General features: G+C 39.3%; 1 protein-coding gene and 1 long non-coding RNA gene across 3 annotated transcripts in view; one reads left to right on the top strand and one right to left on the bottom strand.

The window, feature by feature from the left end:
* The window catches only part of LOC128013193 (neuropilin-1a), a 63,579-nt gene that overhangs the window by 34,388 nt on the left and 2,624 nt on the right, over window positions 1-26,567 (top strand). The window contains exons 6-16 of one of the 2 annotated variants that reach the window (XM_052595979.1): window positions 2,273-2,439; window positions 10,165-10,320; window positions 14,137-14,281; window positions 17,414-17,745; window positions 18,739-18,883; window positions 20,691-20,771; window positions 22,671-22,727; window positions 24,739-24,882; window positions 24,957-25,234; window positions 25,631-25,727; window positions 26,472-26,525. In XM_052595979.1, coding sequence (XP_052451939.1) covers window positions 2,273-2,439; window positions 10,165-10,320; window positions 14,137-14,281; window positions 17,414-17,745; window positions 18,739-18,883; window positions 20,691-20,771; window positions 22,671-22,727; window positions 24,739-24,882; window positions 24,957-25,234; window positions 25,631-25,727; window positions 26,472-26,525 — 1,656 coding nt within the window. Of the gene's footprint in view, window positions 1-2,272; window positions 2,440-10,164; window positions 10,321-14,136; window positions 14,282-17,413; window positions 17,746-18,738; window positions 18,884-20,690; window positions 20,793-22,670; window positions 22,728-24,738; window positions 24,883-24,956; window positions 25,235-25,630; window positions 25,728-26,471; window positions 26,526-26,567 lie in introns of both variants that reach the window. The other variant, XM_052595978.1, reaches the window with a different exon arrangement.
* On the bottom strand, window positions 10,142-22,649 carry LOC128013196 (uncharacterized). The gene is made up of 3 exons (XR_008183263.1): window positions 22,319-22,649; window positions 11,440-11,564; window positions 10,142-11,365 (listed from the first exon to the last, which is right to left on the bottom strand). It is a non-coding gene; the product is annotated as an uncharacterized LOC128013196 (long non-coding RNA).

Here is a 26,567-nt window from a genome sequence, read left to right as displayed (position 1 = left end):
AGATTCCAGATTTTTTTTTTTTATGTATCTCCACCAAATATTGTACTCCTAATAAACCATACATCAATGGAGAGATTATTTATAAAAAATACAGAGAGATTGACCCTTATGACTGGTTTTGTGGTCCAGGGTCACATATGTTACAAACCAAGCAAATGTACAGTTTTCTTAACCAAAGTAGTATAATAAAAAAATAATAATAATAATAATAATAAAAAACTTAATTTGTGAGCTCTGATATCATTTTAAAAATCTAATTCAAAAATCAAAATCAAAACAAAAAAAAGGGTTAAAGGACATTATGAGAACTTTACCTTGAGAAAGTTATTGAAACACACCCTGTTGATAAGGGTATAAACCCATATACAGATGTGTACCCACATTCACCTCCAAATACAACATGATACGACATGGGAAGTTATTAAATCAGCTCGTCCCGCTCAGCTGTGGCCCTCTTTCATTAAGTGATTGTGTTAAGAGTCATGACCCATCTGCCCTTCTTTATGGGGATTGGTTTACTCTTTTTTTCCAAACCAGGTCCCCCCCAGATGATTCACCTCTTCACCCCAATTTAAGAAATGCTCCAACTAAACATTTAATTTCAGAACACACCCCCAACCTCACCCGCAATCACGCTATGCATTCAAAACTGTCTTTAGACACTTAGTTACTCCTCTTCTGTCTGAGAACATACCTGTTCAACATGACAAGTAGAGGTGCTTGTGATTCGACACAAATGTCCAGTATAATTGCAGCTCATACCAGTTTAAGGTGGATACATATTGTATATTTCATAAAGTGCATATTAAGGTTGTGAACTGGTGTACCATGTTATATTTCAGCTTGAGCTCTCAGAACACATCAAGGTGTGTACTACATCTCTGCCATCCCGGCTCATGCTCAAGAATACATTCAGTGTGTTCACAGCAGGGGCTCGCCGAACACTCGCAGTCTATCAATTATTTATTGGCTCCATAAATTTACATTCTGTGGCAGCTTCTCTTGCAGTTCGACATGTTTACCAGTATATTGTGCTTTGCAGGAAGGAAGGAGATCGCCATTGGCAATAAGTCTTTATGCGAAGGATTTTGTCAGGGATCCGTCGTAGATTTATGATCTGTGCCGAGTCGGACCGAACAGTGACGGATGCCAGATGTAATCAGACGAGAGATCTGGTTGTTTTCAGTCATTGTTCTAAAGAATGAAAGGGTGGAAAGTGGATAGATGGCTGGAAGAGATAGAGAGATAAAACATAACAAAAGAGAATGAGTAATGTGAAGATTAAGTTGAGCTGAGGTTTCAAGGGTAAAAGAGAGACATTCATGAGTAGCACATAAAAGACTCAACAATCACTTTTGATTTTGATTTTAGTGTTAACATGAGTTGCTAAGCTAATGAAGCGATTTTTTTTTTTTTAATAAGCACAAAAACCACTGTCTATCTAACATCCATGTTTTCTCCATCTGGTACATGTTTATTCCTGGATGTTTGGGCTGTGTTGTGTGTGCATGTGCATATCTGACCTGCTTGAACCTTACACTGTAACACGAGCTCACCCTGTTTCAACACATTTTCTTACATTTAAAACTGTGTTTGTTTGGAGTCTGTGACCTGTTGTAAATAGATTAGCATTTCTCCCAGCTCTGCCCTCAACATTTCCCTATCCTTCACTGTCTCAGAGTCATAAATTCTGTGCAGAAGCGTCTGGAAAAAGACCCTTAGGGGTCAAAGCATGAACTTTGCTTGTCTCAGACACACGGACAGCATGCCTCGAAACTAGTGCCCCATAACATCACAAAACAATCAGCAATGCCCTTATACTGGGTGGCATGGCATGAGGAGTGATATACAACCTGCTCTCCTTCCATCTAAAAACACAGACATGCTAGAGGCGTCTCTGACTTCCCATTCCTCCAAATGCTGACGCTGGGGAAATGGCCTTACCGCGTGCCATTTAACTGTGCACCTTCAGAAGGCATTTCTTTTATGAACCTCAAGACTTCTCTCGCTGTTGGACTTAAGAGCTTAAACTGAATGTTTTATGAATAAAGGTTTGCGTCCTAATGTGGTACACTTCCCACAGTGCTTCCATTAAACTGTGGGAAAGAACAGTGCATATGTTTTATTCTGGTGCTAAGAGATGGAAACCTATGGTACCATTCCTGAGAGGAAGGCCTTAGTTTGGGTCATGATCTAATGTATTCTTTATTTAGATTGTGAAATGACATTTTAACAGCTCCCCCACCCCTATTTTTCTCTGTGCTTTCCTCAGACTTTGACTGCACTGAGCCTTTGGGTATGGAAACTGGGGAAATCCATTCTGACCAAATCATGGCCTCATCCCAGTACAACCCCAGCTGGTCCCCAGAACGATCTAGACTCAACAACCCTGAGAATGGTTGGACCCCTGCAGAGGACTCAAACAAAGAATGGATCCAGGTACTGTATGATTCCCATGCGTATACTGAAAATAGCAGTCTATTATGGATTAGGGCTGGGATAATAAGTTGATGCATCTTGAATCGAGAAATGATTCTGCATAAATTCTGAGATTTTCTCAAGGCATCGCAATTCTCTCTCGAATCTCCACTTCTACACTTGAACCTAAATTAATCATTCATAAAGTTTGAAAAGGTTGAAGCAAAAACACAAGGATGTTCACAGTGGGCTGTGTTTACATAAATCTTGCATCATAAAAGCCAATGTGCAAGTACAGTGAACGTACAATCACTCTTCTTCATGAGCATTTGAGTCTACAGTTAAAAACTTGTGTGCAGCGCCATCTGCTGTTAAAATCTAAGCTCAGAATCGATTCGAGAGAGAATCACGATGCATTCCGAAAGTCTCAGAATCGATCCACAAATCACCATGCAGCGATTCATTGTCCCAGCCCTATAATGAATGAGTAATGGAGGAGGGATTTATCCTTGGAGGAGAATAGAAACTTCTGTGATATTTTTTTGAAGAACGGAGAAGTCAAGTCTACAGACAAAAACTTTGAAACTCCCTAATGCTTTTAAGAATTTTGAGTTAGAAACTTTGTGTAGATGAATTCGAATTCAACTCGATCAGGCAGCCTTGTAGATGCATTTGCCCTTGGTTCTCTTTCGGAGACCAGCAGTAACATCTGTTGAATTTTGCCCTTTGGTTGAAAGCCATGGAATGTTAAAACCCAAATGTAGTGGTTCACTTTGGCCCCAGTGAGTCTTCCTGGCCAACAGATGCTTGTAACCTTAACAAAGACTGTCTATGAGATGCATCTGGGTGTATCTAACATGATCTTAATGTCCAAGAGACAATACGAAACCTGAAACTTATTCTAAGGAATGTGGCCACACACAAGTACAGTGGCATGGACAAAACATTATTTGCACGTCTATTTCAGTCACATGCATTTGTGAAAAACTTTTGGCAGGAGTCATTGTGTTGATTTCACAAACATTGCAGCAACTCAGCATGCCTTTTCTTGCACTTAGGGGCTTTTCTGTGACCCAAACCTCAAGGGTATCCTCAAAACCCAGACTTTTTTTATAATCTTTGCCTGACTGGAAAGTTTGGGCCAAAAAGACTCCTCAGGAGGCTAATAACAGATGTGACCCACGGCCAAGAATTTGCTAGGGTAGGCCTGTTAAGCAGATTTTCCTTATTGCTATCAAAATATTGTCTGTGTTCTAAACCAGAAACTAATTGAATTAGAGGACAGTGCCTCAACTTAGCAGAGAAGAGGAACCACAACGTTTACTTCTCTATTTCGATGTAAAAGCGAGACATACGCATTTCCTGAGGAACTGGAGATGACTTCCTCCCCAGTGGCTACAAATTGTGATCCACGTTTTAGGAAGAAATTCCACAAGGAGAGCCCTGAGGATGCAATGTGTAGTCTGATCCAGTTGAGGATTGTAACTGTTGCCGATTTCTTGAGTGCTTTTGATCATAGTTATTCAAAATTCTTCTTTGTTTAATAGACTCATTATACTTATAGATTACCAGTCTCTGTCAATATGGTATTGATTGGGTTTTAGAGAGCACAATGAACTATCTGAACACTCTACCAGGATGTTCTTTGAGAAGCAGTCGATGATTCCCCTCTACTCATTTTACAGACCATCACTTTAAGTGAAGGATTCTCATGTTTGTAAGATGACAGTATATTTATCAATGCTTGGTGTGCAGTTTTGACATGCTGTTGTGCTATTTACTTTTATCTTGTATCCAACCAATGGGAAGTCGTCAGAAAAGGAACATTCCGCTTATGTGGCTTAAATGAGTCTGAAAGATCAGAGAAAATGTCTTTTCTAGCACCCAAACCAATCGGTTCCACATCATTTCACAGTTGCCACTTCATATTTTATTTAGGATAATTAAGGAGACTCTGCAACTGTTCACCCTCTTGGCTTTGCTGAACTTGTTTAGTCATTTCAGATATTAATGAAACCCTAACAGACTCGCCTCCCACAGTGCAGTATCGAGCTGAAGAGAACACAATTTGGCAGCCGCCTGGAATTCTCTAAAGGGTATTGATTAGAGGAAGGGTACTCTTTTTGGTGGGAGAAATTTCAGCAAATCAAACGTATTCTGTTTCAGCCCCCATGTACCGTGCCCCTGTAAATCCCTTTCCGCCAATCAGATGTCAAAGTTGAACCCCGCACATCTGTTTCCAAGGGAACAAAGGCGGAACCCTGCCGAGGATGAATGATTTATAATTTGGAGACGTCCTGCGCTCGTTCTCTCTCTCTCGTGCCCAGCACTTGTGGAGGAGTTTAATTATAACAAGCGTTATTAAAAGAGTGGAATTCTTCATTTCGCTTCCATTAAGCAACATGACCCACCACAACAGTATTTCTCCATCTAATGGCGCAGTCCACTTGGCACGCACAACTCGCTCACTCCTGTGTCCTCCAACGCATATTATCAGTTCATTATTTATTACATTTACACTCTCGAATGTAATTTGCAGCCGACATTTATATTATTCATAGAGGCTGGTTCTTCCTTGTTAAAAATCCCCATTTCTTGCAGGTTTTTTTCTACCCAGAAGGTGTCAAAAAGACAGCATTTGTCATGCATCTTAATGCGGCTTCAAATTAGATTCAGGGTCTAATGCTCCCAGCTTGCCACTCCTGATAATTAGTCGAGGGTCAGGAGATCTTGAGCGAAGCCAGTGAGCTACAGAGGCTTGTCCGTTTACAAGGGTTTGTGCCATGCCGAAAATCAAATGTCCGTTAAGGTCTTTTTCAGATGTACTGTATGATGAATGAAAGAAGGGCCCAATCTGGCTCTGAAAACTTCCAGTCTACTATGTTTCTGGATATGGACTGGTTTAAATCGGAAGACTGTGTTAAAGCGTGACAATCCGAGATACATACATCTGTACAACACATTTCACCTCTCTCTCAGGGAAAGACTTCCGATTTATTGAAGACCGTAACCTAAAACAAAAGATGCTGTGAAGGTCCTTATGGATGGCAGATTTTCAGTCCCGTGGAGAGCTTAGCATAACAAAGAACAGATCCTGTTTTGGTAGACATCAATGCAGTATGTGGCGTATTGCAAATGATGCAATAAATGCATGCTCATCCACTCCAGGAGCATCAAAGCACTTTTATGAATTATGCATTTTGATCTGGGAAAAAGTCAACTGTCAATAGTTGAAAGCCGCTGTCTAGCTCCTAATGGCTGAATAGAAGTTGCTCATTATAGATCATGTTCTGTTTCATTAATCTTAGCCTCACAATCATTCTCGTCCTCAGGTCTACTGAAACGCATCAGCCGCTTGCGTTTATGCAGCGGTGCTTGGAATACGCAGCGATTCATTTATAAACCGCTGCATACGTCTGTCCTGCTGTTCTGCTAAATGCTTTGATCAGGGCTTGATTCACACGGACGCGAAAGGCTTTTCTCTTTCGCATCACTGGAGAGGATGTTTACCTTCATTTTGTACATTAAAGAATCTCTGACAAGAGGTCAGAGTGTTCAAAACAATAAGGGCAATGTTTTCAAGTCTGGAACTGTAGAGTGCCAACCAGGTTTTATGTCGGCCAGTTCAACGGGAAGCTGTCGGCTTGATTGATAGAGGTGAGGAGGGAATGTGCCAGGGTCGTAGATGGAAACAATGATTGAGACACCACCCCACCCTCTTATTCTTGTCCCCTGTGCCACTACGTTAAGTCGCCAACCCATTTTGCTACAAAAACAAGTTGGAATTGCAGGGCCTTCAAGCAGGCACTAATTACAGACTTCCTCTGAGAAAAAAGTTCCTCTCAGACCCTTGTATATACATAGAGCAAGGTAGAATGTAACGAAGGATAGAGACAGAAAGAGGGAGACTTAGGGGCAAAATGTCACTCCAGAAACAACGTTCTTGGCCATATCCTGTTTGCCTTCGCATGTCATCTACATATGCTTTCCATTAGCCATGGTCATCTAGACGCAGCTATGTCCGCTCTCCATTGTTTTGCTTAGATTTTTTTTTCTCTCTTCAATTAAAGGATTAGCTGCTGCTATTTTGAGACGGGTGCTGTTCTCCTGCCAGCTGATGAGTAATTAGACAGTGGGACTGTAATTAACATGAGAGTCTCTACTGACAAAGCCTGCAGAGCTGGTGTCAAGCTAGGCCACCCTGCTAGCATCACACCTGCGCTAGGTGCATTCTTAGGATTTAGAGTTTAAACTATCTTCAGTGCCTACATGTGATTACCTGGAAACATGTTTCCAAGTGAAACTGTATATTCAATGAGAAACAAAAAAATGTTCTGGGCGTGTTTAATCCGTTAAGTTTTATCCGTCTCTGACCGATTTGATTGTTAGCATTATATCAAGAATTTTTATTTGTATTTTTTATGTGAGTTGTTAGGTTAGGGTTCATCTCCTCGACTACATTACAAATTATATTAGTTTCTCTCTCTCTGTCCACTTTCAAACCATCCAACTATTAGATTAAGGTAAGGAAAGAGAAGCACATGATCATCATTCAGGCACATGCATAACTTAAAAAAAAAAAATATAAAACAGTTCTAAAAATAACTCCAGCTAATTCCACTTGGTAAATTGGGTGATGAATGTGAGGTCTTCGAGGAGCCTATAGATCTCTCAGCTGGCAGTAATACAATTTTCATGAAAATGTGAATTAATTATACCTGTGGTTAATGGAATTTTAAAGGAGCTTTCGGCACATCCAGGTGTCGTGGGATGGGATGGTGGGAGGAAGCTTCGGTTTGATGGATGAAGTAGAACTTTGCCCTGTGAAACCTGCCGTCCCACACTTGTGTTTGCTTTGATTGAGCCGTCGTGCATCTGTCTGCTCAACGTCTAAGTTCCTCCTGGCTAACCTGCACCAGATGGCTTTTGAGCCTTAGATAAACAAGAGTAGTTGAGCTTTTAATGATTGACCAATTTGTGGATTTTTGTTGTCCACTAATATGCAAGACATGGGTGAAAAAGACAAGAAAATAGAGAAAAATATGAATGCACAATGCTTTATTTGTGCAGACCAGAAAACGAAGACCACAAATGACAAATTGTTTTAAGAAATACACTGAAAAAGATCCTGTGTAATCAACTTCCTAAAAGCATACAAAGCAAAATAAACAGTGTTGAAACAGCCACCAAACACCATAACAAGCCCATGCTAGGATGAACACAACAGTCACAGCTTTAGGAAACAGGCAGACGTGTTTGACGCTTGTTTAATTCAATGCAATTAGCACGAGAAGCTTCAGTGAGTTTTGCACTAGGTTTAGGCAGATTAGATTTCTGCCACTTCCTTCCATGCAGGCCAAGAGCAAGACAAGAACTGTCCCCTCCAACACACACACACACACACACACACACAGGCTCTGGTGTAATAAAACACACACTCTTTGTAAATTTAATTAGCTCTGAAAAATTAAGCTGAAGTCCATTCTTCACAGATGGACTCTGGGCAAAATGAACAAGTGTTAACGTACCAGATTTTCCCATGACAGAATTATGAAAACGTAGTTACATTTGGGTTCTTGCCAGCAAGATAAATTCATGATTTAACTTCACATTTTAGATAATAGGATGTGATAAAATAAGAACTACATTATTTTATTAGTCTATTGAGTGAGATATATTCAGACACTTAAACAACATGCAACATTTTAAAAAAAAATAGAGATAGAGAAGAATTATAATTAACAAGCAGAGAATATGATTTGCAGAGTCAGCTGTCTTGGGGACACATGTTCCTCTGGAGTCCAATGGATTCCAGTTTGAACATTTTCTCACAGTGGTTGCAGCAGACTTTAAATTGGCTTGACTGTTATAAAACTGCACAGTCACACTAGTGACTAATATAATAATTTGGCAACTTCAGAAGTTCTCAAATGTCAATTCAAATGTCTGTGTGGTTGCAACTGTAAAAATATTTTCTTACCAAAAATGATATAATTCATCATTGTTTTTGCTTTTGTGGTCATGGTTTTTTCAGATGAACTGCCCACAGTCAAGTCTGGTGCGTCTCCTTATTAGGAAGTGTGATACACTTTTGGAATGGCTTGTTTTCTGAAAGCCAGAAACTGCAGTTTCTCAGCCAGGGAGTTCCCACGAGGAGCAGGGGCTTTCCCTTAATCTCCTGTTTGCTTCTGTGATTATTATAATTTTGTTTTCATTATTATTTTTTAATTATTTTCATGATGTTAAAATATTCTTTCCTATCCTAGTCTAATAAGCAGAGACAGCTATAAGTAAGTCATTCGTAGGTTAATTTCTTTAGAAAGCGATCTTTGTTGCATTCAGAACATTGCTTTGTTTGTTGAATAATCTTAACCAGCCTGACATAGCAACAGCTTAACCAATGGCGTGAGTTTAAAGAAATTTGTCAAACCAATGGCAGACAGGGAGAGTATTTAGGAAACCTGTTTGAAAACAGTTAAATTTTTTTGTAGAAATTCATGTTTGACTGGTTGTAATAGATACACATATAAAATAATACATGATATATACACGTATATTAAATAAGCACTTGCATATTTGGGAAAACAGTGCTTATATATATATATATATTTTTTTTTTTTCAGTATACTGCAATATATGCCTGGACCATGCGGATACATACAAAAAATATATAGCAATGAAGACAAAAACTGCAAAACATTTTTACATTTAACAGCTTTATAAAATACTGAAGTAATTTCTCAATCAATATTTATTTATTTATTTATTTATTTGTTTGTTTATTTATTTATTCATTTATTATTCATGTACTGTCTGTACATTATGAAGTGCATTAACATAAAATGCCATTACAATATATTAATAAATATATGTAAAGTGGCAATTCCTTATGCATCATACAATATGTATGGAAACCAATTTATGACACATAAGAAACAATTCATGTCTTAAAAAGTCCAAATTATGACCTACAAAGATACATTATGACTTAAGTGTGTCATAAATTTTACTTTTTTTTTTACTTAATTTTTTCTTTAAAGTTTTTAGCTAGTTTTAGCTCTGACGGCTATTTGCCGCTGACATTGTCTCAGCAGTACTGTAAATGTTGGTTCACCAGTGAGATTTGTTGAAAATGTTGTATGGGATGACATCAGTTTCCAATTATGACTCCGAGCACTAAAGTGTCTCCCCAAAAACTTCTGCTTGGCATTTTCAATGTCCATTTGCTCAGTGTATGCTGTGGAAGCAAATGGCTGAATCCTTCTGAAAGATCTCAGTTTTCTCCATAACAAAAATGAGATATTAAATAAGATACCCCACCACCACCACCACCATCCTATCCTGTGTATTACAGCTCTGATAATACTAGAGTTTGACCAAATCACACACATCTCTGTCCACAGTGTTCACAGGAATGACATCACAACTCATGACTTCTTTATGAAGCATTCATTTTTCAATACGGCACACGTCTGAAATACACGTTTCCTTTCAAATGATATTTCCCCCAGACACAGGCTCTATGAAGTTAAATATCCTTCCTCATCCAATAAGCTCTTGTCTCCCGTTCAGGAAATTAAATCGTCACATCGAATATGCTTTATTAAATTGGGATTCATTAAAATTAATCTTTCATTCTTATATTCACCTCATGAGCTCTATATGTGACACCTGATAAGCCACTTTTAAAGTGATACTCCCTCTGTTCAGAGTAATATAGGAGTAATAATGTCCGTCTCTCCTCAGGTTGATCTTGGATTCCTGCGCTTTGTCTCGGCGATCGGCACACAGGGAGCCATCTCTCAAGAGACCAACAAGAGATACTATGTGAAGTCCTACAAGGTGGATGTAAGCTCAAATGGAGAAGACTGGATAACTATTAAAGAAGGCTCAAAACAGAAGGTGACTTATTTGCTTCATTTCATGATCCTCCTTAAAAGAGCAATGCATCCCTTTTCTGATTTAACCCAGTGCTTTTCAACCTTTCTGACTTCAAGATCCACCATCGTCCACAACAATATTCAAAGCCCCTTGACTTCTGTTCATGATTTAATGGATTGGATATTTAAAGATGTTTTTACTGTACATTTTAAAAATATTTTAGAGCTTGCCGTAACAAAATGTATTTAAAATCTCAAGAATTTGTTGAATTACATGACTTTTACAGGTCTACAGATGACAGTTTTCATATATCCAGGTTTTCCACGACAGTGGGAACCATGATTCAATCAATCAAACAATAAATAAACTCGTTGAGAACCACTGATTAAACCAATGTTAGCATGACGGGTCTCAGAAACAAACAAACAAACAAAAGTCATATGGAAGAATTGCTATAAGGACATCTATGCTTTTAAACTCTCCAAAATTGTATTTGTTTTATTTATTTATTTATTTATTTTTTTTTTTTTACTAAGCAACAATCGGAAAGGACTTCAGTGGTTTATTAAAGCTTAACTTGTTTTAAACCTGGAACATTCTGTTAACAGTTAAACGTTTCATTTTCATTTAACAATGAAATGGTGTTAGAAAGTCCTGGTAGAAGATCAAGTTTGGTTCCGTACAGCTCACTTTCCGCTAAACGATAAATAAGCTTTTATTTTCTCAGCCTAACATGGAAGTAATCCGTAACTAGGTACATTTCCAGAACTCCTTGGCAGGAAGCCCTGTGAACATCTTCCTGTATTGTAGCGCTGTCACCGTGTGCCTTCCGTTACACCAATCCATGCTCCAGATCCAGATGGGAATGCAATGCTCATGTGTTCTGCAGGGCTTGTGTTTCTCCGACTCCATTATGTGTCCACTGTGGTATGTTAATCCACTCTCTTAAAAGACTGAATTTGCAATCCCTGTAAAAACTCAAACTCCAACGCCACCACAGTAGTCTGACTGATTTTCTTTTTTCCCTTTAAGGAATGATGTCAACACTTGTGGTAGGGCTTTTTTCCTTGAAAGGAAGAACAAAGGAGTTAATAAACAGAGAGTGGCAAATGGAGAGCGTGAGAGAAGGAGAGGGTTTACCAGGTTTAAAGTGTTTGAACAGCTGGTTAGACGCACTTGAGCACGTGAAGGATTGAATGAGGACCGAGGAGACGCTGATCGATTAGCCATCGGTTTAAATGTGTCCCTCAGCACAGAAAAGGTAACTAAAGGGAGACATGCCTATTACAAATATGATGGTCATATGATGCGATATCATGTTTTCCTTTCTCTTTGGAGTGTAACAAGCTCTTGGTGCATAAAAAAGATCTGTAAAGTTGCAAAGACTAAAGTCTCAAATCCAAAGAGATATTCTTTATAAAAGTCAAGAGTCAACCACGCCTACATAAAATGGCTCGTTCTAACACACCCCCTCCCCCGATGTTGGAAGAAGTGCATAATGCCGGCCAAATGTTCATGCAAGAACAGCCTGTAAGTACGTTTTTATATTTAAAGAATTTGTCACTGTTGATTCAAACGCGTGTTTTGAGCAGTGTAGAGTAGCGCTTGCTGTTTGTTGTCTCTCTGATCACAAATGCAGAAATGTATTTTGTTTTTTTTTATGCAACATGTATAAAGACAGTATAAGTTATTATAATAAGTAATTACGTCCCCACTGGATGCAACAAAAGTGCCTCATTTGTAATGGGTTTTATTGTTTTTTGTCTCATCGTACCGGGACAAACGGCATCACAGTATATTTAGGGGAGTAACATTTCCGTCACACGCTTGAGGTATTCAGGCAATCACAACGCACTGTATAACTGGCCAATCAGCGTACAACTTGCTACCCAGTTACTTACCCAGACAGCATTTTGGGGATCATATAGCCAAGACAGATTCTAATGTGAACTGGGCATTGTGAGGTTTACCTGAACCAAAGAGTTTGTCTCTGTAGGCAGCTTCATAGATTTTGAGATACTTCCAGTGTATGAAGTTTATGACTTTGTTTTACTCATTTGTGAGTGCAACATGCGCTCATATGCATGTTTATGTCAGCTTGGCAGACTCTAACATTATACATTTTGAAATTGACCTGTCAAGCTCAGCAACCCAATTAGACTCTTGTGCGTGTTATGTGTGTGTGTGTGTGTGTGGGTGTGTGTTCGTACACATCTTCATGCCTGGAAGTAACAGTAAGCTTAAAAATACCCAAAGGAACAATTTCTGTGTCGACCCTCAACTAAAGTACACTGTTCTCTTTTTAGAGCTTGCATTTTTAAGGTGCGGTGCCTTGTTTCTGTCTGCCTGGCTCTAAAGTGCTTTTGTGAGGTGAGGGCCCATTTACAGACTGCTGAAACTGCAGTTTCGGCTGTAGGGTTGTTGCACAAAGGAAAGCCTTTTTACTACTTAGAGCAGTAGAGCAGAGCATTGGCGTGACATTTAAAGATAGTGGATGGCTCATCATGTGTCTCCCTCTCAGACACACACGTTTTGACAAGTAGTGACCAGGGACACGATTAGCAGCATGGATTCTGGGATAGACGGATGACTGTATGGCCTGATTCGGGCTTAGCAACACTTGGCCATGCTGTACAGCTTGCAGTTTGACCTTGTCTAGTTTACAGTTGTGTTGACCGTACTGATATTAAAGCAATATGCTAAGAGATAGGCTGTGCATTGCAGGTATTTTACCAATCTTAGATGTTTAACCCCCTTAACCAGGGTAAAATCAATACCGTAGCAAGTGGTCTAAATTGACCTGTTGCTTGGTGGCAACAGCTAAATGAATTGAAGTACATGAATACTTGAAAATCAGCTTCTTTTTTCTTCTTTTTTTAAGCAATTAAAATAAATGCAGAATATGCACGTACTGTATGTAGGAGGAACACAAGGAACACTGAATAAACAATAATACATTTTCCAGAAATCAAACTTTGGGTTTGGGCATCCTGTAGTAATGCCCAATTGTTTCTTTGAAGTAATGTCTATAAGGACACTGAATAAAAGACAACAAAGCTCAAACAACTGTAAAATAATTGTAAAGCCTTATGAAGAATTGTGTATTGAAAATGATAAATGTTTCTAATCACTAAAAATCTTACATAATGTATGGGCTTTTTACCCAACAGGTAAGAAGTCAAAAGTAGCCTATTCAAATTTGCATAATTATTTTAGTGAATCAGGTGATAAAACAGAAAGTACAATTAATTCTTAACTATCCTCCCAATTCAGAAAACATAGAAGAAAAAAATCTGAAACTGGGGAAGTAAAAGAGACATCTTTCATGATGTACCTGTTGACCTTTACATAGTGAACTGTGAAACAAGATACTATGAACAACAAGGTTGCCTTTGCTTTAATTTGTCTTTCTTGTAACAGTTGTGTCTTCCTTCAACACATTTCCAGTTCCTCCCTTCACAGAGAACATGTGCTAGCTGTCAGCAAGAATCAGTGCATGTGGACATAACACAATCTGATTCATCGCTATGTCTGTTGCAACAACAACAGTAACCATTGTGTAACTGAAGCGTCAAAAACATTCAGCACTAGTTGTAACCCAGACTGTGACACCACAAAGCGGCCTTTGTATTACTACCAAGTTGGCTCCAGTGATAATCTAACTCAGCCTCTATTTAGGTTGTTATTTGTAGCCACTGATCTAAACACATTCCTGTCATTTCACTCTTTTTCTGGGGCACAGTGTTTGGTGAGTCCCAGGCCTCAAAGGTCTGTCCTTGGTGACTCTCCTAAACAAACCATGTCAATAATTAATGTGTTTGTTTTTTTTTTTGTCAGATTTTCCAAGGGAACACCAACCCTACTGATGTAGCGAAAGCCATTTTCCCCAAGCCCACATTGACGCGATACCTCCGGATCCGACCCTACTCCTGGGAGGCCGGCATCGCCATGCGGTTTGAGGTGTATGGATGCAAAATCTCAGGTTGGTTCCAACACAATCTCTCAACGGCACAACTGGCATACATCAAAATGTTTAGAAACAGAGTGTTAACTCAGATTTAGAAGCAGTGTTTTGTCAACACACAACTCCATCATGATCTTTCAATTAAATGGTTTACATTTTGCTTGCTTTGGAGGCAGGCATATGGTGAAGTGTTTATTCATGCCCCTGAAAGCCATGTGCAAACCATGCATGTGCAATATTGGATGAGCTATTACGTTATAGACAAGTGTTAACGTCAATGGAAAGGACCATGTATTCATGTTTCCCCATGTTTGGATGTACTTCATTCAAAATGAATGGCGTGCACTGCTGCTGCTGCAACCTATCCACTTCTACCCCAATTCTGCCTCTACCCTCCTCCCCCGAGCTCTAACCTCTCAGCCTCTCTTTCAAACACACACAGATGTACATATTGCACATGCTGTTGCACATGGCAAGATCTACACCCACCAGCCGCAGTCAGGCCCAGCTGGCCCTGTCTTCATTTGCATACTCATCTGCATGTTTTGGCATGGCTCCACCCTACAGAGCTTTGATTGCAAAGGCTTTCATATCATCAGCGCCTCCCCGCTGAGAACATTTCCTCATATGTGTAGGAGGAGGACGAGCATGTTTGCCATCATGAGCCTTCTATCAACTTTACGTTCAGCATGCATAGGGGCTTATTTTTAGAGTCTGTGTGTGTACACAGATTAAGCACTGGTTGTACATTTGTGTGTGTACTGTATGTGTGCGGTTCACCGCAGTTCTGGAGCGCAGCTGTTGCAGTCATGTTTTGGACAGGGGAACAAACCGCATTCTAAACACATCACAAGAGCAGAGGCCTCCCAATGACATCATCAGTGTGCATCGGTCTCCCTTGTGATGATACTGCCAAGAATCTTAATAACAAGTACCATGGTATTACTACCGAATGTTTATTGGACATATTTCTAAGACATACTTTGATACATTTGTGCACATTTACCATGGTACTACTAAGTATATCATGGTACATGTCCAAAAACATTGAAATTACCCGATGAGTACCAAAAAAACACCATCATTTTAGATGCAAGGTACAAGTACAATTATCAAGGTACCAAAGTATTATCAAGTGATACTATTGCCATTTTACAATGGTTGCACCAAGGCATTCCTGGGCCATGTACATGATGTGATGTGATGTGATGTGATGTGTTGTGATAACCATTCATTACCATGGTAAGTATTAAAAGTTCCATGGTATTACCATATGATACCACTTAATCAAGGTGAATATCACATTATCAAGGTACTGCTGCAAGCTCTATTCCTTGGCACTATGTTTGAAAGCGATGTACCTTGACACTACCAATAGAGGATGCCTGCTGGCAGTTAGGAGGTGGTCTTGTGCACAGTTCAGGTCTGATAGGCTTTCCACATCCATTAATAAACTTCCTCCCGCTGTTTGTAAATAAAACCATCTGTGTGTGGTCATCCAGCCTTTATGTGCTGTGCACAGACCAAACCAACAGAGGAAACACGCGATGCATATGGACCAGTTCACCCTCAGGGTGTGTCTGTCAGGGTCTACCACACCAGGAGCTTCTACCATGCATCCCCATCTGAGATCCATAAACACGTCCTGATGACAGTGCCAGCCAGTGGATTGAAAATAAACATGGTTGACTTCCAAACTCTGAGGTCCAACCACCTCAGTGGAGATCTTTTTCATTCAGGTCCCAAAACAATTTGGCATGCATATAGCAAAAATTACACGCAGAGATATTTTCCAAATTTGGCAGGGTTACAGTAAACCTAACCCCAGCTGTACATCTACAAACAAACAATGGAAAAATCAAAGTCACAAGCAATTTTTTGTTTTAGGAGACTGGAACTCACATATGGATTCTCTGCAGCTTCTGAAGGGGTCACAGACAAGTGCTCTTTCCATTTCAAAACTACAGAAGAAGTTCCCTTCATCAGTACAAAGACATTGTTGTGAATGAAAACTCTGTTCTGGTGGTATTTCACGGGACATTAGGTTCACCTGTGACTAGTCCAAGATTCTCTCTGATGTTTTCCTGCTGAACGGGTGCTGATCATAGATTATTTTATCGCTGGAAGGTCACAAATTCCACTGCTTCAGAGAAGGTACGAAAGTCATGACAGGCAACACACAGTCAGTGCTGCACGTCTGATCATTTCCCTCAAACTCATTTTTTTCTTTGCAACACAAGTTTGCAAAGCCTGAAAAATCCTAGTATCAACCCTAAAACAAAGGAAGTCAGTTTGGAGAGATGAAGACAGATTACAAGACGGATGAAGGGATAGATTTGAGGAAGGTGAATAAGAAAGCATAATAAAAACAAAAGGTAGTTAAGAGTGGAGCAGAACTGAGAATAAGAGTGAGCAACTTTTCAGAAATGAAAGGTAGCTACACTAGTGAAAGGTTTTAATTAGGTACCTTGAGAAAAAGAGGCAGAAGAGTTAATGAACAAGGTCAGTGGTGAAAGGAAGATGGAGAGAGAGAAACAAAGAGAACAAGAGGTTTCTTATCTCTTCTGTCCACTTCATCTGTCTTTCCTTTGCAACAAATGTATTTCCTTCTCTCTTTGTTCAGCCTCTTTATGGCCCGTGACCTCTTTAGGTTGTTGGTAAGAATGTTTCCCAGCTCACTGAGATGTGACCGTTTCTACCAGGTTTATCAGCCAATATCATTTTTTTTTCTTTCCCTTTCTTTCTCTTCCATTCAGACTTACCTACTCACAGCTAATCTAATCTTTTGTAGACACGTCCCTCAATTATCATTCAACTCTTCCACTATGTTCTCAAACAACCCTCTCTTTCTCGGCATCCATGTGTTTTATTAGCATGACAAATAAAGGTACATTTGTTTTTCCAGCAGTGGCAGGTTAGATAAAAGTCTAACCGAGGGATCAAGGTTTGACTTGTTAGCATGGCCCTGTTAGCCCCTGCTGGTGGGTGCCAAAACTACACAGTCCATTTATCGTTCTCCTTTGATGGCCAATACATTTGACTGCAAATACATTTTTCTCTGTCTGCTGCTTTTCACGTCACTTCTCAGGATAGTCACTAGTGAACAGTTCGATCTTCCTTGAATCTAAAACTCTCTTTGTCTTTCAACAGAGTACCCATGTTCTGGAATGTTGGGAATGGTCTCAGGCCTTATCGCAGACTCTCAGATCACAGTTTCGTCCCACACCGAGCGCACCTGGGTGTCAGAGAATGCCCGTCTGCTGACCAGCCGTTCGGGATGGATGTTGTTGCCACAGCCCCAGCCGTATGTGGATGAGTGGCTGCAGATAGATCTGGGTGAAGATAAACTCTTCCGAGGGTTGATCATCCAGGGAGGCAAACACCGCGATAACAAGGTATTCATGAAGAAGTTTCGGCTGGGCTACAGCAACAATGGATCTGACTGGAAAATGGTGATGGATGCCACTGGCAACAAGCCCAAGGTAAGATACAGGGAAGCTGGAAGGTGGTTCATAAACATAAACTGGTTTAACATTTAGAATAGTTTTGAATCACTTTGAGGTTCTTAAGCACTAATCTGAGATTAGTTTAGCCTGATTTTAGGAAATGTGTTAAGAAAGTTGAATGTGGAGCTATAATGTATTCCTTACGATGCCTTTTAGATGGACAGAGAAGAGAATGATAATAAATAGTCTAATTCTGTGAGCACATTATTGGGGAAACATCCCAAATGCATTAAAAAATACTAATAATAATCTCAATCCTAAAAACAGTCATAATAGCAAAACTGAATAACAGTATAGTGTTCATTTGCGATTATAGTGAATACAGTATGTGGAATACATGAAATGCGTGACTTTTTTGTAGAACATAGCCTATGTGCCTTATCCCCTATCAAAAAAATGGATTGGATTATAAATCCTAGAAGAACCCTTTTAAAACCCTTATATCTCTACCTTAGTTTGAAGGACAAAAGGAGACGCATTAGCTCTGATGGCCATTAATGTTCTTTCATGACTTCTCATCTTGTTCTGTACCTTTGGTACCTCTGGCGAGTGTCCTTTCGTTTTTTTAGGTTTTTTTTGTCTGTCTCCTGTGGTTCCTCGTGTCTGGGTTTTAAGGCTTCAGAAGTGTGAAGTCAAAGGCAGATGCTTTTGAAAGCCTGTGCATCCTGCTGTCATAGACTACAGTGTTAGCCCGCAGCTTTCTTTTTTTTCAACCATACAATGTCAGAAGTAAAGTTGAAGACTTTCTTTTCTCTAGTGCTTTGTTGCATTAGAAATACAGCAGTGCCCAAGTTAAGAAAGGTGTGAGCTGCGTGCCCTCTCACTCGTTCTCTTTCATTAAAGCTCTGCTCTTTGCTTTCCCAGTCTGTCGAACTTTGGAATACTCTTAATAAAGATTTCACTTTTATCTTTTTCCATTTCTGCTTGACTGCTAACTATTGTCTCTGACTCTGTCGTTGTTCTTGGCAGTTATTTGAGGGGAATTTGAACTATGACACGCCAGCATTGAGGACGGTGGAGCCTATATTGACACGCTTTGTTAGGGTGTACCCAGACAGAGCCACTCCTGCTGGGATGGGACTTAGACTGGAACTCCTGGGCTGTGAAATGGAAGGTAAGTTGAAAACTCATTCACAGACACACACATAACCCCACACAGGAGTACTCAAGAAAGGACGCTACTGACTTAAAGAGATATTTCACCCAAAAAATAAAACTTCTGTCATCAATTTCTCGCCCTCATGTAGTTCTAAACTCGTAAGACCTCAGTTTTACCTTCAGAACCCTCCATAGACACCAAGGGAACTACAACATTTAAAACCCAGACACATAGTTAGGACATCGTAAAAATAGTCCATCAGTGGTTCAACTGTAATTTTTTGTAGCTACAAGAATACTTTTCATGCACAAAGCCACCGTTGAAGAGAGTACCAAGATACGTGAATTTGTGTCGAAGACTGACACAGAAGAGAAGAAATAATTTGTCTTACATTAGTGTATTTAATGACAGAGTTAAAATTTTTGAGTGAACGATCCCTTTAGCTACATTTTCAGTCGCATTAACAGTTGCTCTGTTGTTTTCCAAATAGTGTAACTTTAGGCAAGTGTAGTGTGTTGCGTATTCCAACAATATTTTTCAAAGAAACCGTGATTCATTCACATAATGGACAATCTTGCAACAAGCCAAAGACAGATTGTTTAAAGCAAGTGAACAAGAGGCAAACAAAATGACAGACCTTTGATCTAAACAGAGTTTGAAGGTCCTCAAGTGTGTGGTCTTATAGTAACAATGCATTATGATTGAATTTGGATTTATCCACTCAAGAGGACAGGATAGGGTATAGCTTAGCTTTCTTCATAATTACTTGTCCGGCAGATGCGGCATCAAAGGATGTCTCCAACCCAGAAAACCAGGGGCCTGTGACACTCCTAAGTAACAGGGCCCCTCACAGCTGGAGATAATCTTTGGTCCACCTGCCTTGAAGGATTACGAAAAGTTCCTTGATGTCTTCCCCTCTGTCTTTCTTCCTGAATTAGTTTATCTCTGATGGGGGGTATGTGTGTTTTCTGTTGAGGCAGCGTTAAGTGGATTTACATATTGGATTTCTTTGAGACTTGCTTGTATAAGCCACAGCATCCCACCGGGGGCTTTAGTTGGATGATAGTGCTTGATTTTACTTTTAATGCCAGTACATGAAGTCCAACACTATGTATATAAATTTACCCCATTATTTCTCTTTCTTAGCTAAACCCTCACAATCAAACAACTGAACCCATACACATTCCAAACAGCAGGACACTAAGTCCTAGCAAGAGTGTGCAATGCGATCAACAATGCTGTCCAGAGCCAGCACAGTGACCTCGCTGTGACCCCTCTGCTTTAGAGACTCTTCAAAATGCCCTCACCCGCACAACTTCCAGTACAGCTCCCGTTTCCCCCTCTCCCTCCCCGCTCATTTTTCCCTCTCCTTCTATCCCGGGAAAGCCCTACAGGCTTAAGGGCAGCTCATTACAAGCTGAGAGTAAACACAGGGTTTTAGGCAGATGTAGGCAAAGGCCACATCCAAAGGAGCACAGGCAGATAATGAGAGGATACAGCCGAGAGGATACCGGCCCAGGGTGGAGCATAACATCCTCAACCCTGCAGCCAGAGTCACGCACAGGCCCGTATCAAAAGGCTACAGACTTGGAAAGATTACAGAAAGAGCATAATCATTAAGATGATTTGTGGAATGACGTACAAAAAAATATATATACTATAGTACTACGTGGTTTTGGACTTTCAGTAATCACCTTTAAAAAATGATGAAAATGTACCTTGGTACCATGGGAAGAAAGGTGATTCATCACTTTATTTTGTGAAAGCTGTGTCACCGTCATGAATAATGGGTATCTTTTTCTCTGGTATCTCTGACTCACAGTGCCCCCTACTACACCCGCTTCCTCCACTACGCCATCAGACGAGTGTGATGATGACCAGGCCAACTGCCATAGTGGAACAGGTGATGACTACGACCAGACAGGTGCTAACACCCGCCTGCAGAGACTGCAACCTTACTTACTGCACTTGCTCCTTTTGCTATGCTAATCCCAAAAGACTAACTGCCTCCCTTGCTTCCGCAAATATCAGCTCTTCTAGCATTTTTTTTTTTATTTTTTTTTTGGGGGGGGGGGGGGCTTATACAAATCACTCCTCACACTATGAATCTCATTGCATATAACCACACTTACCACACTACTCCTACTAGAAGTGAAGTATACTGTGCATGGACTGCAAATGTTCTGTATGCATCTAATACTGAAATAACCTTCTACATTTGCAAAACGAGCTCCATTTGGCCTTCCATTTCATTACAAAAGCCAGACAGTGATGAATGAACGGCGAGAGGTATCAAATGCAATATCTGCGATATCTACCTTGAGGACTGCCAAAAGTTAAAATCGTTTATACAAAATTGGATTAAAAATGCAATTTTTTTTTTTGGTATTTAGTTCTGAGATGGTTATGTGTCGAACTAATATAAAATGGCAAGGTCATGTCACAACATTGTAGCATACTACAGTAAAGTCACAAAGAGCTTTATTGACAGGTGCACACACAAGGAATTTGTTTTGGTGTCACAAGGTATAACAAGTTTTAGTATAAATTTAAAGTAAGTACAGTTTAAATAGTCCATTATGACTGATTACTACTGCTTCACATACAATACATTTAAAAAGCATTTAGCAGTATGCAGTATATAATGTGTGGTATGCATAATTTAACATGTACATACTAAAATCAACTTCTGCTACATACTGCTTTATTTTAAGGAAATAGTATGCAGAATACAGTATATACTGTGTAGTATGACTCACACTGTTTCACATACAATAAAAAAAATGGCATCGGCTATTTACACTAAGTGAAAATGATATTTTCTTAGCAACATGGTATTTCCACTAAGTGCAAATAGTTATTATATTTACACTGTTAAAATAGCAGGATTTTGTGCCATTTATACTACTTATAGCAAATAGTGGGGTTTTTTGCACCCCGGTATTGTTGTACATTATCAAATAGTATGCAATAATAACGTATTGAGTGTAAATATTTTTTTTAATTCAAATTATTAAATGGATTCCACCTTATTGGGATAAAATAAGCCCTCCTTACACCTACCCTAACCCTACCCGATACTTTATTTTCAACTTTTCGATTATTTCTTTCATTTTTATTGAAAATAAATGCCTTTCCGATGTGAAAAAAATATGTTGGCAAAAGGCGGATTCATTCCAGGGTCGAAAATGACTTTGGCACATGCTTTTCCAATCTGCGTCACTGGAGCTGATTTTATACAATCGTCTTTTGTAGTGTTGACTAGCCCAACCACACGTTGCTGGGTCGAGTTAGGGTGAATAGCTTCTACCAACAAGGTGGTGGGTTATATGCATTTAGTGTAAATAGACACTCAGAGAAACAGAAAGAATGGTTTTAAACAGTAACACTACCACACAGTAAGTAGTATACAGTAATATAATACTCCATTGCAATCTAGCTTGCACTTACCTTAAGTTATTCATGTGTGAAAATGTCTTCTGCTCTCCAGCTGTTAATACTAACAAAGCATTATAAATTCTGCCTCTAATCTCCTGTGTGTTGACTTCAGTGCAGTCTCACAGAGTGTGTGTTACACAGAATTGCACCCCCCTCTGCTAAATGATAAAAGTAAAGGTTCCAACGTTTCTGAACGTATTTGCATGTCTCATCCGGCAAAGCTCATTTTAAAAATGCTAAGCAAATACAAAGAGGGGAATTAGCACAGTCAGATCCTTACCTCCTGATAATATCCAAATAAAATATTAGCCAGTGTCTTACTTTAACTTTTCATCTAATGGGCTTCTCTGTGTCCACACTACAGGTGGAACCGCAGCGCCAGAGACCACCACAGAGACCAGCACCGTTCCAGATGAGAAAGGTACTTACCTCTAATTCTACCCATAATTTCTCTAATTATTCAGGATTGTACTAATGCATACTCCCTTAAAGGTGCGGCGTGTCATTTTTGCAGTGTTAGCATACTTTCTCTATTCCAGTCCAGTGTGCACAGACAACTCTAAGTAAGCCAATTATAGCTAATTTCCCCGAATAATTTGTACATTTAAAATATTTTTTTATGAGTTTCATTCAGGATTACCTGTTTTTTTTTTCTGAAAAAGAGGGAACTAGATGCACTGTGTCTGATGAGCACCAGTAAGCTATTTTCTTCTTCAAAATTTTTTTTTGCAGTTATGTACATTTGCTGTCTCTAGCAGCACAGAAATGACGCACTGCACCTTTAAGAAAGAAAATTCTTATTGTATGTTTTCTTAGTTCTCTGTTTGATTATAAGTGTGTGAACTCAAAGATGAGTATGTAATCTCGTTTCTGTAGAGTTCTAGTAAAAATCTGTAAAGAGCTTCTTTGATTTGCTAATTCAGCGTGATGACTGATTAGCCATTCAAGACTGTTCACTAATGGGCAAACGAAAAATCCCCCTTAACTGACCTTGTCTAATTAGCCAGTGTGTGTGTGTGTGTGTGTGTGTTTGTGTGTGTGTTTGGCCCTGTCTGAGCTTCATCACAACAAGCAAAACAGCAACACAACTGAATAGATTGAAGGTCCTAATAAGCATGTGTCCTTGTGTGTGAGTGTGTGGTCTTGGCTGGTTAACATTGAGTAGATGTGTGCACTTTCTATTATTGGATGTGGTTTATTTGCTATGACAAGCATTCAAAACTGGTAGAACGTTCTGTACTGCGGTGAAACGTATCCGTGCACTGTCCTCCACTGCGACAGCCCCAATCCATTTACAGATGGAAAAGAAGAAATAACTTTTAATTGGAAACTGGCATTTTCTGAAGCTGCAGTGGCTGCGTGCCTGAGCTGCGGCTTTTAATGGGAAATTCTTTCCTTCGCATTCAGTGAGCAAATACCCTGTGAAACTCGTGGAGAATCCTGGCTTTATTAAACTGTCTATAAAGCAGCGCTGAGGCTGTGCAGGGACCGGCGTAGCTGACATCCTAGACGTGCTTCTGCTTTTCTGTCCGTCTCAATTCTCTCTGCTTTCTCTCTTTGGCTTTCTATCTCTCACTCAATCTAACATCGTTTAATCCCTCCCTGCTTCTTTCATGTCAATCTCAGTTTCAAAGCCTCATTGTTTCGTGTGTTCTGTATTCTCGCTCAAGATCTAGCTATATTTGGTGTATGAATTTGGCTTTGGAATTTGGAAATGCTCATGCTTAAATGATGGTGTTTTCTGCTGCTTGTAAAATAACTCTTTGTTGCCATCAAGTGGACAGTAGATATAAAGCATGTAGTTTGGAGATGTGTGTAGTCCAATCAATAACACAGTAGCTTCAAAACAATTAAACAGTTACAATGTTACAAAAGATTCGGTTTCACTCTCATTAAAAAAAAAAAAGTAGAAAACGTCACTTACAAAGCGTACTTAAATGTGCTCTTTAGATGTGAATATGAGCATTTAAGGTAATAATATGCATATTTTAGGAGTAAATAAAGTACAAAAAGTACATTTTGGAAAGGTACTTTTATTATGAGAGTGTTCAAATAAATGCTGCAACATTGTTTCAACATTGATAATAATCAGAAATGTTTCTTGAGCAGTAAATCATCATATTTTCATGATTTCTGAAGATCATGTGACACTGAAGACTGGAGGAATGATGCTGAAAATACAGCGGAGCATCACAGAAATAAATTATATTTTAACACAGATTCACATAGAAAATGGTTATTTTAAAATGTAATACCATTTCACTGTTTTTAGTGTATTTTTAATCAAATAAATGCAGCTTTCAAATACATGAAAAAAAAAGAAAAAAAAAACTTTCATATAAAAATAATAATTCTAAAATATAAATAATATTCTGTATGTGTCACTGCTTTGGCTCTGTTAATAATCTTCCCTGTGTGTGTTCTCTGTGCAGCGTTCCTGTGGTTCGCCTGTGATTTCGGCTGGGCCAGTGATCCTTCATTCTGTGGCTGGATGTCCGAGGACAGCGGTTTCAGGTGGCAGATCCAGTCCAGCGGCACCCCGACTCTGAACACCGGCCCAAACATGGACCACACTGGTGAGAAACTGACCTCACAGCATGGAAACTGTGAGACACCCGAAGCTCACGTGGTTTCTCTCCGTCTGCTGCAGGCGGATCAGGGAACTTCATCTACACCCTGGCCACAGGTGCTCAGGAGACAGAAGTGGCTCGGTTAGTGAGTCCATCCGTGTCGGGCCAGGACTCGGACCTGTGCTTGTCCTTCTGGTATCACATGTTCGGCTCTCACATCGGCACGCTTCACATCAAACAGCGCAGAGAAAGCAGCCAGGGCTCAGCTGACGTCCTGCTCTGGACGGTCAGTGGTCATCAAGGCAACCGCTGGAGGGAGGGCCGTGTGCTCATACCCCACTCCAACAAACCCTACCAGGTGCTGAGACAAGTGTGTGTGTGTGTGTGTGTGTGTGAATAAGCTTTCCATTGATGTATGTGTTTGTTAGGATAGAACAATATTTGAAAATCTGGAATGTCTGGAATGCAAAAAACTTTAGAAAATCTCCTTTAAAGTTGTTCAAATGAAGTCCTTAGCTATGCATATTACTAATCCGAAATTATGTTTTGATATATATATACGGTAGGAAACTTACAAAATATCTTTACTTAATATCCTAATGATTTTTGGCATTAAAGAAATCTGTATGATTTTGACTCACACAATGTATCATTGGCTATTGCTACCATTTATACCCCTGCGACTAATGACTCATTATGTGCTCCGGGGTCACATATAGTTCAACTTTAATCTTGGTGTTTGTGTTTATTTCAGGTGGTAATTGAAAGTGTAGTGGAGAGGAAGAGTTGGGGAGACATTGCTGTGGACGACATCAAAATCTTAGACAATCTGAACGTGGATGACTGCAAGGGTGAGTCAGTTAACCCTTTATAGTGCAAAATACACTGAGATGAATTAAGACTGTGTTATTTTTGATATTTCTGCTACTACTTCTGTAATGACAAAGTTGCTCATTTTCAAACATGTTTATGTACAGACACTGAGGATAGACCTAAGTCAGGTTAGACGCATTATTATACTTGTACTTATACAAATGAAAATGAGCTGTGAAGGACAAACGTACGGTTTTACACACTGTATGAAAGTCCTAGATATGTCATTTTCATAACTCCTAACTTTCAACAGTATTATAGAGTTTCATTTTATTTTATTTGTTCACCCACTCACAGCCTTGTTTCCATTCCTGCCAAATATTAAATATGGTGTGATCTATGTATTGGATATTTAAATAACATATTTATCAATCATTAAAATAATTATATTCAAAAAATCCAGTTTGAGTTTACAGTTTATTTATTTACATTATTGGGATTACATGTATGTATGTATGTATAATTAATAAATTAATTTTATCATAATTTCAATTTTTATTTATTTTACTCCTAAATAGCCCTGTAAAATATTATAGAGTTTAAAAAAACATGATAAAAAAAAATCCAGTACTTATTAGTTTCTATACTTTTAAAGCTTATTTTGTCTCATTTTAAATAATTTTAAGCCATATTGTGGCCCTAGTGTGCTGAGGTCCCTGGTAAAGAACAGCTGACTTAGATGAGATTATTGAATTATGTACATTTCCTGACTGTTTTTGTAGACCCAGATGTCCCAGCAGAGCCAATTCTACCTGAAGACAACTTCAACGACATCAGTAAGTGCCTTTCTCAAATATAATGCATGCAGATTCTGAAAA

Source organism: Carassius gibelio, chromosome B24 (assembly GCF_023724105.1).
Source record: "Carassius gibelio isolate Cgi1373 ecotype wild population from Czech Republic chromosome B24, carGib1.2-hapl.c, whole genome shotgun sequence".
Classification (NCBI taxonomy): domain Eukaryota; kingdom Metazoa; phylum Chordata; class Actinopteri; order Cypriniformes; family Cyprinidae; genus Carassius; species Carassius gibelio.
Note: the sequence above shows the minus strand (reverse complement) of the source record. Positions and strands in the feature narration are given on the sequence as shown.